The sequence below is a fragment of the Nanorana parkeri genome, unplaced genomic scaffold (genome assembly GCF_000935625.1).
Source record: "Nanorana parkeri isolate BGI_ZX_2015 unplaced genomic scaffold, ASM93562v1 scaffold120, whole genome shotgun sequence".
In the NCBI taxonomy this organism is placed as follows: Eukaryota; Metazoa; Chordata; class Amphibia; order Anura; family Dicroglossidae; genus Nanorana; species Nanorana parkeri.
The window spans coordinates 1,938,834-1,952,352 of NW_017306388.1; the positions used below are offsets into that span (position 1 = coordinate 1,938,834).

The 13,519-nt window shown below is 44.0% G+C and overlaps 1 protein-coding gene across 1 annotated transcript; it reads right to left on the minus strand.

Annotated features, from left to right (window-relative positions):
- Positions 1 to 1,398: 1,398 nt before the first annotated feature.
- Positions 1,399 to 6,801, minus strand: LOC108784607 (T-cell immunoglobulin and mucin domain-containing protein 2-like). The gene is made up of 4 exons (XM_018553462.1): positions 6,500 to 6,801; positions 3,301 to 3,624; positions 2,648 to 2,971; positions 1,399 to 1,433 (listed from the first exon to the last, which is right to left on the minus strand). The coding sequence occupies exons 1-4, from the start codon at positions 6,744 to 6,746 to the stop codon at positions 1,399 to 1,401; spliced, it is 930 nt and encodes a 309-aa protein (XP_018408964.1). The 5' UTR covers positions 6,747 to 6,801.
- Positions 6,802 to 13,519: the final 6,718 nt, after the last annotated feature.

Genomic DNA, 13,519 nt, shown 5'->3' on the forward strand with positions numbered 1-13,519 from the left:
CGGAGCAAAGCAAAGCTGTGAGGCACGGACGTTCCAATGCAGCATGTGAGCTGAGGGCGGCCAGATAAAAGACTGCATCTTCAGCCAATCGGCTTGCGCATAACAACCGAATGTACTTCACATCCCGACACGCGGGTTTATACGCGCAAGCCGATTAGCTGAAGATAACATTTTTCATCTCGGCACGCTCAGGTATGCAAGCTCTCGCAAGCTGACGCACCAGAGCGAAAATGACATTAACCCCTTCGTGACTGACGACGTACAGTGTACGTCGCCAGCATCGGGCCTGTTTAAACAGACTCCCGGTGACTTTTGCCGCCGGGACTCTGTTTAAACTTGTAGAGCCGACTGTCGGCTTTACAACAGAAGCGATCCTGGCGACTTACCTGTCGCCAGATCGCTTCTGCGTCCCCAGTGTCACCTTTACCCCCAGTGTAAAGGTGACACTGGGGGTCTTTTGGACCCCCAGCATCACCTTAAAGAGGACCTGTCACCACCATCTGCTATTACATGGGGGGGCTTGCAAGCCCCCCCATGTGATAGCAGTCAAAGTAAATAAAAAAAAAAAAAAAAACAGTTTTTAAAATTAAAATGAAATAAAATAAATCTAATAATAATAAAAAAAAAATGTAAAAGTCCCCCGCCCCCGCGAGCACGCGCGTCGCCACGTAAACACGTGTCGGGTGCGCCTACGTATGAAAACGACGAACGCGCTACACATGTTGGGTATCGCCGCGCACGCCGGAGTGAGAGCAATAATTCTAGGGCCAGTATTTTGGGGTATCTCTAAATTGATGACCTGTGGGGGCTTTTAAAGCGTCTTCTATGGACTTTTTGGGGTACTGGGGTTTTTCGCCGTTTTACGGATGCACGCAATTTGTAACTTGGGCATGTTGGGTATCGTTTTACTCGTTGTAACCTCATCTTTTATATTTCATTAAAAAAATTGGTATTTTGTTGTGTTTTGGGGCATTTAATTAAATTTTTCACTAAATATTGGGGGTTAATAAGGAGTTGCGCTAATATTGCGCAACATAAAAATTTGCAACTACCACCATTTTATTCTATAGGGTCTTGGCATTCAGAAAATATATAATGTTGGGGGGTTTTAAGTAATTTTCAGGCCTAAAATGTGGAATATAACATGGGTACAAAAAATGAAAAAAAGGCCTCAGTCATGAAGGGGTTAAACACGTCTAGGCGAAGTTCCGCGCACCACTGCTCAGCGCTGCTTCATGGGCAGTGTGTCACAGGCTTTATTCTGCTCCATGCTGGGTCTTACTGGAGACCCACTGCTTGGCTAAGGCTGCCATCTGATGAACTTCTTTTCCTGGGACCATGTTGTACGCAATGCTAATGATTAGGATTTGTGTGGTGGCTACATCTTTTCTTACCTTCTTATACTTTCACTTTAGTCACGGACTGGAACGAATCTGTAGAACACCAAATACATTCAGTTATTCATCTATTGTGAAGAAGAAGCATTTCTAATTTACTTATTAATGTGTCAATTTCCCTCTTGAACCTCTTGATAATCAACAGATAAAACTCCCGTGTAATGTATAATGCAGTTCTTATACGGACCCCTCTCCAGAGTTCACATTTATTCTGTAAGGTGAAAGATGGGCACTTCACGGATTATTCTGTTATTGCTCCAACGTAGACAACACATTACTATAGTAGATCCGTGCTTCTGTGTGATTTTTAAGACTCCATTCACACTGAGCTACATCAATAAAATAATTTTCAGCGCTGAGCGACATTGAGTTACATTGAGCCACAATGCACATTTTGTCACGTAGCGCTTCTTTTGGCAGTCTATCAAAGCCTATTGGGGCCAAATCGCACAAAATCCACTGGAAAAATAGGTCATGTTTGAGCGACAAGCTTTAGCTACAAGCTACAGGCGACATTGAGCTGTCAGATGTGAACTGCTCTATTTAAATGCATTGGACGAGCTACATTGAGCGATTTGTGAGCAATATTTGAGCGTTTTTTGAGCTGAAATCGTGCTACACATCGCTTAGTGTGAATGCGGTCTATAGGATAACTGTACGTACAGAAAAAAAAACAAAAAAAACATGGATGCACAGGCAGTCTGTATGTTAACAATCTAGCTATCTATCTAGAATTGAATTTAATCAGAAAGCCTACTTTCAACTGGTCAGACCATCTTGGGTCTGTGAATCCTCTGGTTCCTCTAATAGTCTTGCAAGTGATGGGCAGTACATTACAGAGGAAGATGGTATGGTGAGCCTGGTGTCAGGCATAATAGGGAATGTATTAATGCATCGGGATACTTTTCACTTGGACACACTTGGACATCTTCATGAGGTTTGCCAGGTCATAGAAGGCAAACACTAAATCACTGAATCCCATCAGAAGTGAGCTGCAGTTCATAAAAAGTGTAGACAACCTGGCAGACAAATTATGAACCAGCAGAATGAAAGGGAAAATGATAAGGGCGCTTATTCAATACAAATCATTATAAATGAGCATGAAAACCAAAAACCTAAAGAGATTAGCAGCTTTATATTTTCATTATCAGAAGTTAGAAGGGGGAATTGGATACATCCACAGACAATGCTATAAAAAGAGGTACCAACAGAAAGCACACCTGATAGCAATGATTGAAGAACATACTTACCATCATCCACCTCCAAGCTGATCTCCTTCATCTTGTCATTGAAGAGACCTGGGATCTCCACCCGGCAACAGTAGGTCCCTTCATCTTCCTTAGAGAGGCCAATGATAGAGAGCGACACGTCCCCATGCTGAAGGTTCCCCTTCAGACGGTATCTGCCAGACTCCGTCCAGGTTACCTCTTCACCGTCAGTCCACACAAGGGTGTCTGTACATTTATAAGTAGGGCAGCTGCCTTTTCCCCAGCACATCTTAGTAGTACCTTCACTGACGTCGTATGAACAGGGCAACTTCACCATGTCGCCCTTTACTCCCGTCACACGATCCGCTGTAAATATTGAGAAGAAACATGTACATTAATTCCCAACCTCACCCAGCTACTAAAGCCTTTATAAGGCAGGGGGTTGGTGTGAGGAAGCAGACTCTTATTCTCCTTGCTGGATGTTTACCAATTTTGCATGACACTCCAAAGACATGCTGGAAGGTAAATTGGCTCCTGTCTAAATTGGCCCCTCTATGTATGCATGTGAGATAGGGACCTTAGATTGTAAGCTCCTTGAGGGCAGGGACTGATGTGAATGTGCAACTCTGTAAAGTGCTGCGTAAAATTGTTAGCGCCATTTACATACTTGTAATAAATAAATAAAATAAATTTACTGTTGTGAATCTCAAGGCGGACTTCCTTCTTTATATCATTGAATGCTCCTGGGACTCTCACTCTGCAGCAGTACACTCCACCATCGTTCTCGTTAACTTTGTTAATGGTCAGCGATACGTTCCCCTTCGATATGTTTTCCTTTAGATGGTATCTGTTTGATTCTCTCCAGGTTATCGCATCCTCATCTGTTTTAAGAACCTCATCATGGCAGCGAAGTATTCCACAGTGTCCTCGTCCCCAGCACACCTGACGTGTACCGTCATCAGTGGCGTAAGAGCAGGGCAGCGTTAAGTCCTCACCCAGCGATCCCCTCACCAGATTCACTGTGAATGTGAAGAAGGATGATGTATTAAAAAGGCATGCTACAATCAAATTCAAACACTTAGCATAGCAATGCTTACAAGGGATGTGACCTAGCTGACCAGAGTGACATCTCGGGCATAGCAGGCAACTCTCCTGTGTCATTTTTGGGGGTTAGTACCTAACCATTCTGGGAACACTTAATCCCAAGACTGTCATTTTACATGTCAGGTATTCTTAGCTCTGCCCATTCTTCAAACTTGTAGGGACTTATTTACCAATTTGTCTTACATAAAACACAGTTAGCTTTGTCTTAGCAGTCTGGAAGATTTAAAGCTTCAAATATTAACCCATAAATGAAAGTTTAAATCTCATTGGTTGCTGAAGGAAAAATGGTGACACATTAATAAAAATGGGTCATGTAACTCGCTCTCAAGTCCCAAGATCGTCCGGGTGCTAGACATTGATAACTTTTTTTCCTATGGGTATCTGTTGGAATAATTTTGCCATGCAAAGGGTGATCCTCCATAGATAGTACACCAGTCGTGATCAACTTATAGGGGGCATCAAATGCGGTCCCTGACATCAACAAAGAGCAGCACATAAAATCTTAGAGGGAAAAGAAAATAATAAAAAAGAATGAACAGCACAGATAAAGTAAGGAAGCGTGAAATAAATCATTCAAGTGAGTTAGCTGGTAGAATACAGATTAATGACATTTCCTTCACTGTACTTAGGCCCGGATTCCCCACAAGGCCACCGAGGCCCAGCCCCGGAGCGGCAGGGCGCAGAGGAGCGGCAGCGGTGTCCTTGTGGGGAAGTTGCCCTCTACATTCAGTCCTGCTTTGTACAAGCAGGATTAAATGTAGAGTGAGGCAGCCGATATTTCCTTTACATGTGAACTCAGCCTTCTCCCCTCCCCCCTGCACTTACCTCTCTTCTCTGGTTCCGCCCTCCGGGCTCTGCCGCCGAGTCCGTCTCCTCACTGCAGTGAGCGGCAGGGTTAAAAGTAACCCTGCCGCTCCGTGTAGACTGTAGACAGTGAGAGGGGAGAGCTGTGCTCTTCCTCTCTCACCTGTCACAGGAGTTCCAGCACAGTGCTGTGCTAGAACTCCTGTATTGGAGGTGACAGGGTCAATAAAGAGAACCTGTCACCTCCAATTGCTATCACACAGGGGATTGTTTTCTCCTGTGTGATAGCAATAAAGTTAGGTGAAAACAAAATTGATTTAAAAAAAATAAAAATAAAAAAAAGAATCTGAAATAATTAAATAAAAAAATTAAAAGGTGATTAAAAAGTAAAAAATAATAAGAAACAAATTATTAAAAAATTAGAAAATAATTATAAAAAATAAACAATAAGATAAAAAAATTATAAAAAGTAAATATGATAAATAAAAATCTAAAAAACATTAAATTGATAAAAAAAATAATTAAATAATAAAAAAAAAGAAATAATGAAATAAAAAAAATAAAAAATGATAAAAAAGTAAAAAAATAAATAAAGAAACAGTAAACAAAATTGACACTAACCCCGCCGCCCTGCCATCTGGTTGCAATTCACCATTGATGGGAAGGGGGGGCGCATTGCAGAACCTGGCTTTGGGGCGGCAGGGAGAGTAAATCCGGCCCTGACTGTACTTCTCTAAGCACCAAGGCTAGTAAAATACTGACTACAGCCTGATGGGGCCCAAGGGTTGCACACTAGGTACCAAAGTGCCATGTGTTGGACAGCAGGGCCATATATCATCCAAATAAAAACACTTAAGGTCCTAAAGTTGAACTGCAGCCAAGACTCAATTGGCTAGACTTTCCCCTATTCTGTCCCCTAGGGAAAGAGGAGCACTTAACCCTTGTTGGGGGGTAGCCCCACTCTATGGAAAAAGATTAAAGTTCTTCTTTAATCTACAGCTTTCACCATTTAGCCTTTATATTATATAATGTAGTAACATGGAGCAGATAGGACATTACCATAATACCACCATATGACTATCAGGAGAAGACCATACACCCGGTAAAACCAATACCAGTATAACTGTTCTGACAAATTTGAGCTTTTCTTTGGACCTGAATTACTGACTTAGCCAGGATGTTCTTCAACCCGGAATGTTAATATTATTCTAGGTGGGCATCCATAGTTGGCCACCTTCCAGGAAATTGCCTGAATAATGTTTTCCTTTATATTATTTATATCATTTTTAAAACTTCAGGCCTTTATCCAATAAACACCGGTGAATGATGTCTTGCATTTGTTAAAGGTCCTGGAATGTATTTTAAGTGCATCTAGCATGAGTACCTCAATATAATCTGATTATCAATATTCCCTGTACAGGAGTAGAAGATGGAGAGGGAGTGACAATAGTTGTGGCTAAGCAGGTGACCTGATTCACATTTGCCGACAATGAACATGCTGGCAGGTGAAGAGAACAGAGAGGTGACCCCAGCAGTCTGTTCCTGCTCCTTCACTGTCCAGTCACAGCCTGAGATGCATTAACCCCTTCATGACTGAGCTTGTTTTTGGTTTCTGTTCGTAAATGACTGACACACTTTTGACATTTTTGCTGTGTGATTCTTCCACGTCAGTAATATACTTTCTTACAAAGTGCACCCACACATATTATATATTGTAGATCACCAGGCTGGCTGTGGTAAGGCTGAGTAAATCGCAGAAGTAGATGGATAGATATAGGAATCCCTTGGCAGATAATGCAGCTCCCAAACTCCCAAATCAGTTTTACCGATTTTAATAATTTTTATATTATTATGATTTACATGTTATTAGGTTACCTATGCTGTGAACAGTATATGTTTACCAACAAGTATTAAGCTATTTAGTATTGTAACTTCAATATGGTGAATGGGTCAGTTTTTGCTAGTTATAAGTAATAGCATAAATACCATCCTGAACTGCCAGTTGGATATCCTTCTTCAAGTCATTGAACGGTCCTGGGACCTCCACCCTGCAGCAGTATGTCCCTTCATCGTCCTTGAACACGCCATTTAATGTCAGTGACACATCCCCTGATGAAATATTTCCTCGTAATTCATATCGTTTTGAGTCACTCCAGGTCACTTGGTCTCCGTCAGTACTGAGGATCTTATTGGGGCATCCTGTGAGCCCACAGCTGCCTCGCCCCCAGCACATGGGACTCTTTCCTTCTGTAGTGGAGTACTTGCAGGGTAAACTCAATATACTATCCACTGGTCCCCGCACAAGATTGTCCTGTAAAGCTGGAAAACAGCAGAAGAAATTGTCAGACATATGCTGTCAGAACATTAGTCATGCTGATTGGAACAATGACCTTTAGGAAAAATCTTAGATGGGTGACTTTTGTGGCAGATTCACCATTTAATTTTGATTGACATTGAGATACTTAGAGATTGCCGATATAATCAAAGTTAATATGACACTAAACTCAGGAGTTAAATCTTAAAAATACAGTCAAATACCTTTACTATTAACAATACTGGACCTTATTTGTGTATCACTCGGCTGTAGATCCTCAAATCATCTCTGAATTGGTGCCGACACTGTCCTTCCTTCTGGAAGGCGGCTACTTTTGTTCTCCATGGTCCCTGTGTGTTGTAAAGTAGCCACTGCTCCAAGCTCGCTCATGTGATGGACTACAATCTGAAGACAGTCCATCATGGAGCAAGCTTGGTGCGGTGGCTACTTTACAACACACACAGGGACCATGGGAAACATAAGTAGCCACCCTCCAGAAGGAAGGATAGGAAGGACATTTGAGGATCTACAGCTAAGTGATACACAAGTCTGATATGGTAAGTCAGGCACACTGAGTTCAGAAGGGGAGTGCTAACACAATGCCAATCATCCAACAAGGAGAATTAAACACAAATGGCCAGCCAATCAACAGAGCATTCTCAGCACAATGTCTGCCATTGAGCAGTAGGGAATTAGACTGCATTATGTGCTATTATCTGCTGGATGACCTAGAGCAGGTCTTTAGACAAGAGGTGCGCTGAATGTTTTATTTAGTAGTGATATGCTGGGGGAAGGGGAACTGATGTACATATTTACACAAAGAATTTAACAAGAATCACAGCTTTGCATTTTCTCATCTCTCAGGCACATGTTAATATGTTGCAGGGCCATTCATTTTGATGGGGAGCCCAATGTACTAAAGCAACACTAGTGTGTTGCAATGTGTTTCAACTCAGGGTAATGTACTACTGTGCATTGCCGTGTGTTGCATTCCCAAAAAAGGGCCACGTTTGGTTACCTGTGCGCTGGGGTACATTGCAATGTGCAATGATGTAACTTATGTTTACACACAGTAAACGTAAGTTCCGGTCCAGTCCGGTGCGATCAAAATGCTGCAAGCACTATTTTGATCGCACCGGACCGCAGGCACAATATGTGCCTTGTGATCCCGTGCGGGTGATCGCAATGCGAGGCAGTGTGTTCGGGCCAGAACGCACTGCAAGTGGTGTGAACGGGCCCTTATTGTCACATTTATAGATTTCTATCTGTATAGAGAGGACTGCAGTATGCTGAGAATGGTTTGGTGTGAATGCTGTGTAACATGGTTATTCATTTAGACATAGGTATTGCTGGCATGTGTAGTCCTCTGGACCCCTGGCGAGACACCACATAGCCTTCCTGAAAGCCTGCACAGCCCACCCGAGAGCCCGCGGAGTCCCCACCCGAGAGCCCGCACAAGCCACCTGAGAACCTGAGGCATCAGGACGCCACCCCAGAACAACACAAAGTATGTAGCCGCATATTATTTCGTATTGCTGGGATTTGTAGTCCTCTGAAGACAGTCTCCTTACTCTTTCTCCTGACTGCCTATTCGCCCCACCCAAACCCCCTCCCGGCCGCACGTGGCGCTGGAGTGTTCGGGTTTCACCCGAAGAAAATGTGGCAACCCTAATTGTCACAGTCAGGCCTGCCAAAAGTCCTCTTTCACAGGGGCGCCAAGCTCTACAAACCCATGTTAGGTCTGTGGGGAGTCAGATGTTAGCGCACGTGTCCTTTAACATTCAATTATCTCTGAATTATCATGATCAGGTCCGCCAAAATGGATCTGTGTTCTGGTTTTTTCCCCCCAGACATTTCTATGATGCAATGATGGCCATTTAAAATAAACTCCAAGTTACTTACCATGTTGGATCTCCACGTGTATCTCCCTCTTCAGGTCGTAATCTTCGGTCTTTATTCGGCAACAGTAAGTGCCACTGTCATCCAAGGTGACATCGGCGACTTTCAGGGACGCAGAACCTTCTGCCACGTCCTCTTTCAGCTGGTATCTTTCCAATTTCATCCAGGGTACTTTGCCGGCCTCCACTTTCACGATGGGGCTGTTACAGCCAAAGGCCGAGCAGGTGCCCCTTCCCCAACATAAGTTGTTTGGGTTTTTGCTGCCTGGGATTCCGCAGGGCAATACCAAAGTGTCGCCCACTATCCCGGTCACACGATATGCTGATATCAGGGCTGTATATGTAGAAGAAAGAAACTAATTAGTACAAGTAAGGGATCGGCTCCTAAAAGAGGGCCTGTCAATTTTAAAGTCTAACTACCTACGGTAAAAGGGAAAAAAAACTGTCTGAAGAGTAGGAAAGAGTTACATTTTCAAGCAGTTTTTTTTCTCTGTCTGTGACCCCATTAGGGAGATTCCCCCCACCTCACCTACTGTCCCCGTGACTACAGTTGTAACTGGGGCAGAAAGGCGGGTATAAGAATAAAAACATTGTCAGAAGTTCTAACCCTTCCTCACGCTACTAAAAACGTTTTTTGTCTCTGTCCCAGTTGAGGAGATTGACCATCACTTTATCAACCAATCTTCTCTGTAGGGGAACAGACAATAACAAAAACCTGATAGAGGTTCCAATGCTTCCCCACTGTTTCTATCTAAAATACATAAAAAGCAGTGACTAGAGCTGATCTTTAAATGAATACAAATAATAATTCAGCCTGATGCAAGTTGTGACATTTGCTAATAGATTTCATTTGCTCCAAATGGCTCATTGATGTTCACCTATTTCAGCCTTACTTGTAAGGGTTTATTCACACCGCGTGTTGTGCGCATAACACGTTTACGCTGTGTATGCGTGCTAACATGCACTGCAGCGCGGTTACTCTGCATTAAAGTGTTTTCTTTTTTCCCCTTTTAACTTCTATTAAATGTCAGGAAATTATATATATATATCTATATCTATATTTGCTACTCTGCTCCATCTAGTGGCCATAATGCTGTATTTTCTGAATACATCCAACCTGAAAAGAACATACAGTATACTAAGAATGCTTGTTTCTGCTGTATGTGCCCAGAACAAACGTTCACAAAGATTTGCAGGGTGAATGGCTCTGCAAATTGTTTCTAAATAGTACAAAAGCAAAAATGTCCCTGCACACTTACCAGCTAGACCTCGTCAAGGTCCCTTAGTGTAGTGCTGTCCTAACTCTAATCTATGAGCGCCTCCATCTTGGAGCTTATATAACAAAGGATTCATTGGGTGCAGATAGAGACCTTAGATTGTAAGCTCCCTCAGGGCAGGGACTGATGTGAATGTGCAGTATGTAAAGCATTGCATAAATTGTCAGCACTATTGGCCCAACCATTTTCAGACTTTGACAAAAATCAAATGAGGTCACAGGGGGGCACACACTGCTCAAATATCAGCAAATTCAAGCAGGGTTTGGCATATACCTAAGCAATAATGTACACATCTATTTGACAGTGTATGTTATGTTGCTGCATTCCATGTTACCAGTCATTGTAGGCTAAGGCCTCATTCACACGAGAAAAGGCCGGCACGGCCGTATCGGTCCGGCTCCCGGGATCACTATCTCTTTATAGTTCTGTCCTTCTCTATGGGAGGATGCGGCCATATGCCACCCTACGCTCACCTGCCCTGCACGTCCGTGCAGGTGTCCGTACTTGTACCCTGACAGAATGGATCCTGTCTGCGTCCGAGCAGGGACACCCGTACGGACCTGCACTTGGGGTGAGTGTAGGGCGGCGTATGGCCGTGTACTCCCATAGAGAAGGATGAGGGCTGCATACTAATCAGACGCAGCACCTGTCCTTACAAGGAGCTGCCCGATACGGCCGTGCAGGCAGGACGGAGCTGTACGTGCCGGCCTTTTCTTGTGTTTAATGAGGCCTTAGCTTACAATGGCTGGTAACATGGAATGCAGCAACATAACATACACTGTCAAATCGATGTGTACATTATTGCATAGGTATTCATACTTTTATTACTTAGTGTCAGTGGCGTAACAATCACCATCGATTGTTGGGTCGCTATGGCATCTGGCTCGGACAGCCAGGCTGCTGGCTGTCACTGGCGGCTGTGAGGAGGAACGCTCCGTTCCTTCTCACAGCCGCTGCTGAGTCGGTGACAACCAGCAGCTTCGGAGGAGGTGGCTGGGCCCGTCATCGGCAGCAATATAGGAGGCGGGAGGGCCCGGCGATCGAGGAGGCGGGGTCCAGTGACGGAGGAGTCGATCGTGGAGGAGAAGGAGGCGGACAGAGGATCAGGGCTGACAGGTAAAAGGGCTTGACCGCCCGCCTGAGACACTGCAGAGCCCACCATAGATAGTCTATGGTGGGCTCTGCAGGGTCACCCTCAAGTGGGCTGTTTGGGTTATCAGGTGGGCGTAACTAGAAATCACAGGGCCCCATACAAAATTTTGCTATGGGGTCCTGTGATTTCTAGTTACGCCCCTGCTTAGCGTAAACATACAGTGAGAAAAATACGGGCTCTGCCATGGCTAATCTCTTGTTGCCTGGCTGGTTTGGTGATCCTGTGGTTTCAGCACTCTCTTAACCACTGACCTGGAACAAGTGGACAGATTAGGAAAGTCAAAGAAAAGTTGCAAGTCTTTATCTTCTTCTTCTGGGTTAATGACTCAAAGTTTGGAAGAAAAGGAGGTCAGTATGATAGCCAGGCAACTAGAATTTAAAGGAAGAATCAACAACGGCAGCCTTCGTGTTTTCTCTTATTGGGTTTTCTTTAGGCCCCCTCTGCAGTGCATTACTACATGCGCTTTAATATGCCGTACCACAGGGGTAGAGGTCTTTATGGGCCCTCAATGTTATTAGCCGCTGTTTTTTATAAAATGATACAGACGGTCACCAGCACTTCACATTGTTTTATAATGGGAGAATTGAGGGTCACGATAAATGTTACAAGGCCGACATTTGGAGGCCTCGTTTGGTCACTTTTGCTGCCTTGGAGAAGGATCACATGAGGCTCTGAGAAGTCAGCATTTATGGCATTTACTATGTGAAATTCAATTTCCACAATAAAAAGTGAATTTTAGCTTGCCCAGACTGCATCTCTCTGGATTGAATGAACGGCGCCATCCATTTGGGCATTACAAGCACCCACAACTTTCATAGGTCACATACTGTTTGGAGTGCAGCTTCCATGGAGTAACTGTGTGGGCAGCTCAGCGGCTAGGTGTTTAGTGCTTCTGCCGTGCAGCATTGGGGTTCCAGGTTCAAATATCAGTCAGGACATTATCTGCTTTGAGTATGTAGGTTCTCCTCGTGTTTGTGTGGGCTTGCTCCACTCCATAGACAGGCCCGGATTCCGCACAAGGCCACCGAGGCCAGGCCTCGGGGCGGCAGCGGCATGGAGTCTGCCAACGGCCGGCAATGTTGCCGCAATCACTTGTAAAATGTGTGCTACCGCCCGTCCTCCCCCCACTTAGCTCTCTCTGCTGGCTCTGTCTTCGGGACTCCGTCCTCCCCCCGTCCGCCGAGTCTGTCTCCTGTCCCTGCCGACGATGTACATAGGGTTGCCACCTGTCCAGAATTCACCTGGACAGTCCGGGTTTTGAATGCTGTGTTCGGGTTTCATGGCAGCTGAAACCCGGACACAAGATGTCAGGCAGACAGGGGCAACCAAAATTAAGATAGGGGCTACTGGCCCCCCACTAAAAATAGTCTCAACTGTGATATTTACATATGAATGGAGAGCAGTAATTACATATGAATAAGCCACGACTCATTCTCCCAAAAAAAATTTCAGTGCGTTGCTAGAGTGTTCGGTTTTGTTAGAAGAAAAGGTGAATGCATGTGAGATAGGGACTTTAGATTATAAGCTCTTTCAGGGCAGGGACTGGTGTGAATGTGCATAAAACCTGCATAGATTGTCAGCACTATTTAAACACCTATAACATAGACTGTTCTTTTAAAGGGATTAAAAATGATGATCTTGTTACAAACGGAAAACATTATCTTCTTTAAATGGCTAACGGTGGACTGAATTGTTCACTAACTTGTAATATCTCTGCAATCCCCACATTGCTTTCCCTGTCATGGGGTCTCACTCCCATTGTTGCATTCTGTGTGATGTAAAAAATAAAAAAATAAAATGTTCAAGGGAGTGAATCCCCTTTTAATTATTCCTGATTGGTAAGCCCTTATGGGAACTAAGGTGCAGAGATCTTGCTGATGGATTCCCCATGAAGCTGGTAAGTGACTTAGCAGAGCAGCATTTCATCAAAACGGAAATATCAGATTCAGTAAAATGTAGCACATAATTCTTCCCAAAACCTGTTCTGATCGATCCCCAATTCTCCCAGTGCACACTCACCTGGGGAAACCAGTAGGGCAACGGATAGCCATAGCACGCAGGGACCCATCGTGAGACACAGAGGAAGACAAGTCAAACAATTCTCAGATTGAACAGGACACGCGCTGATATATGGAAGGAAAAGGAAGAGGATGAGCTCGTGGAAATACAAGAACAAGCGTCACTTTGAATGATTACAATGCTGGTAAAAAAAGAATTGCTTGCGAAGCAGAAAAGTATTTTGGCATTTTCAGGAAGACTACAAAGCAGAATTTTGCACTCATTTAAACCGACACTAAACTCAGGAGCTAGATCTTAAAAATACATTCAAGTACCCTAACTACTAACAAAAATGTTTCTCATCTG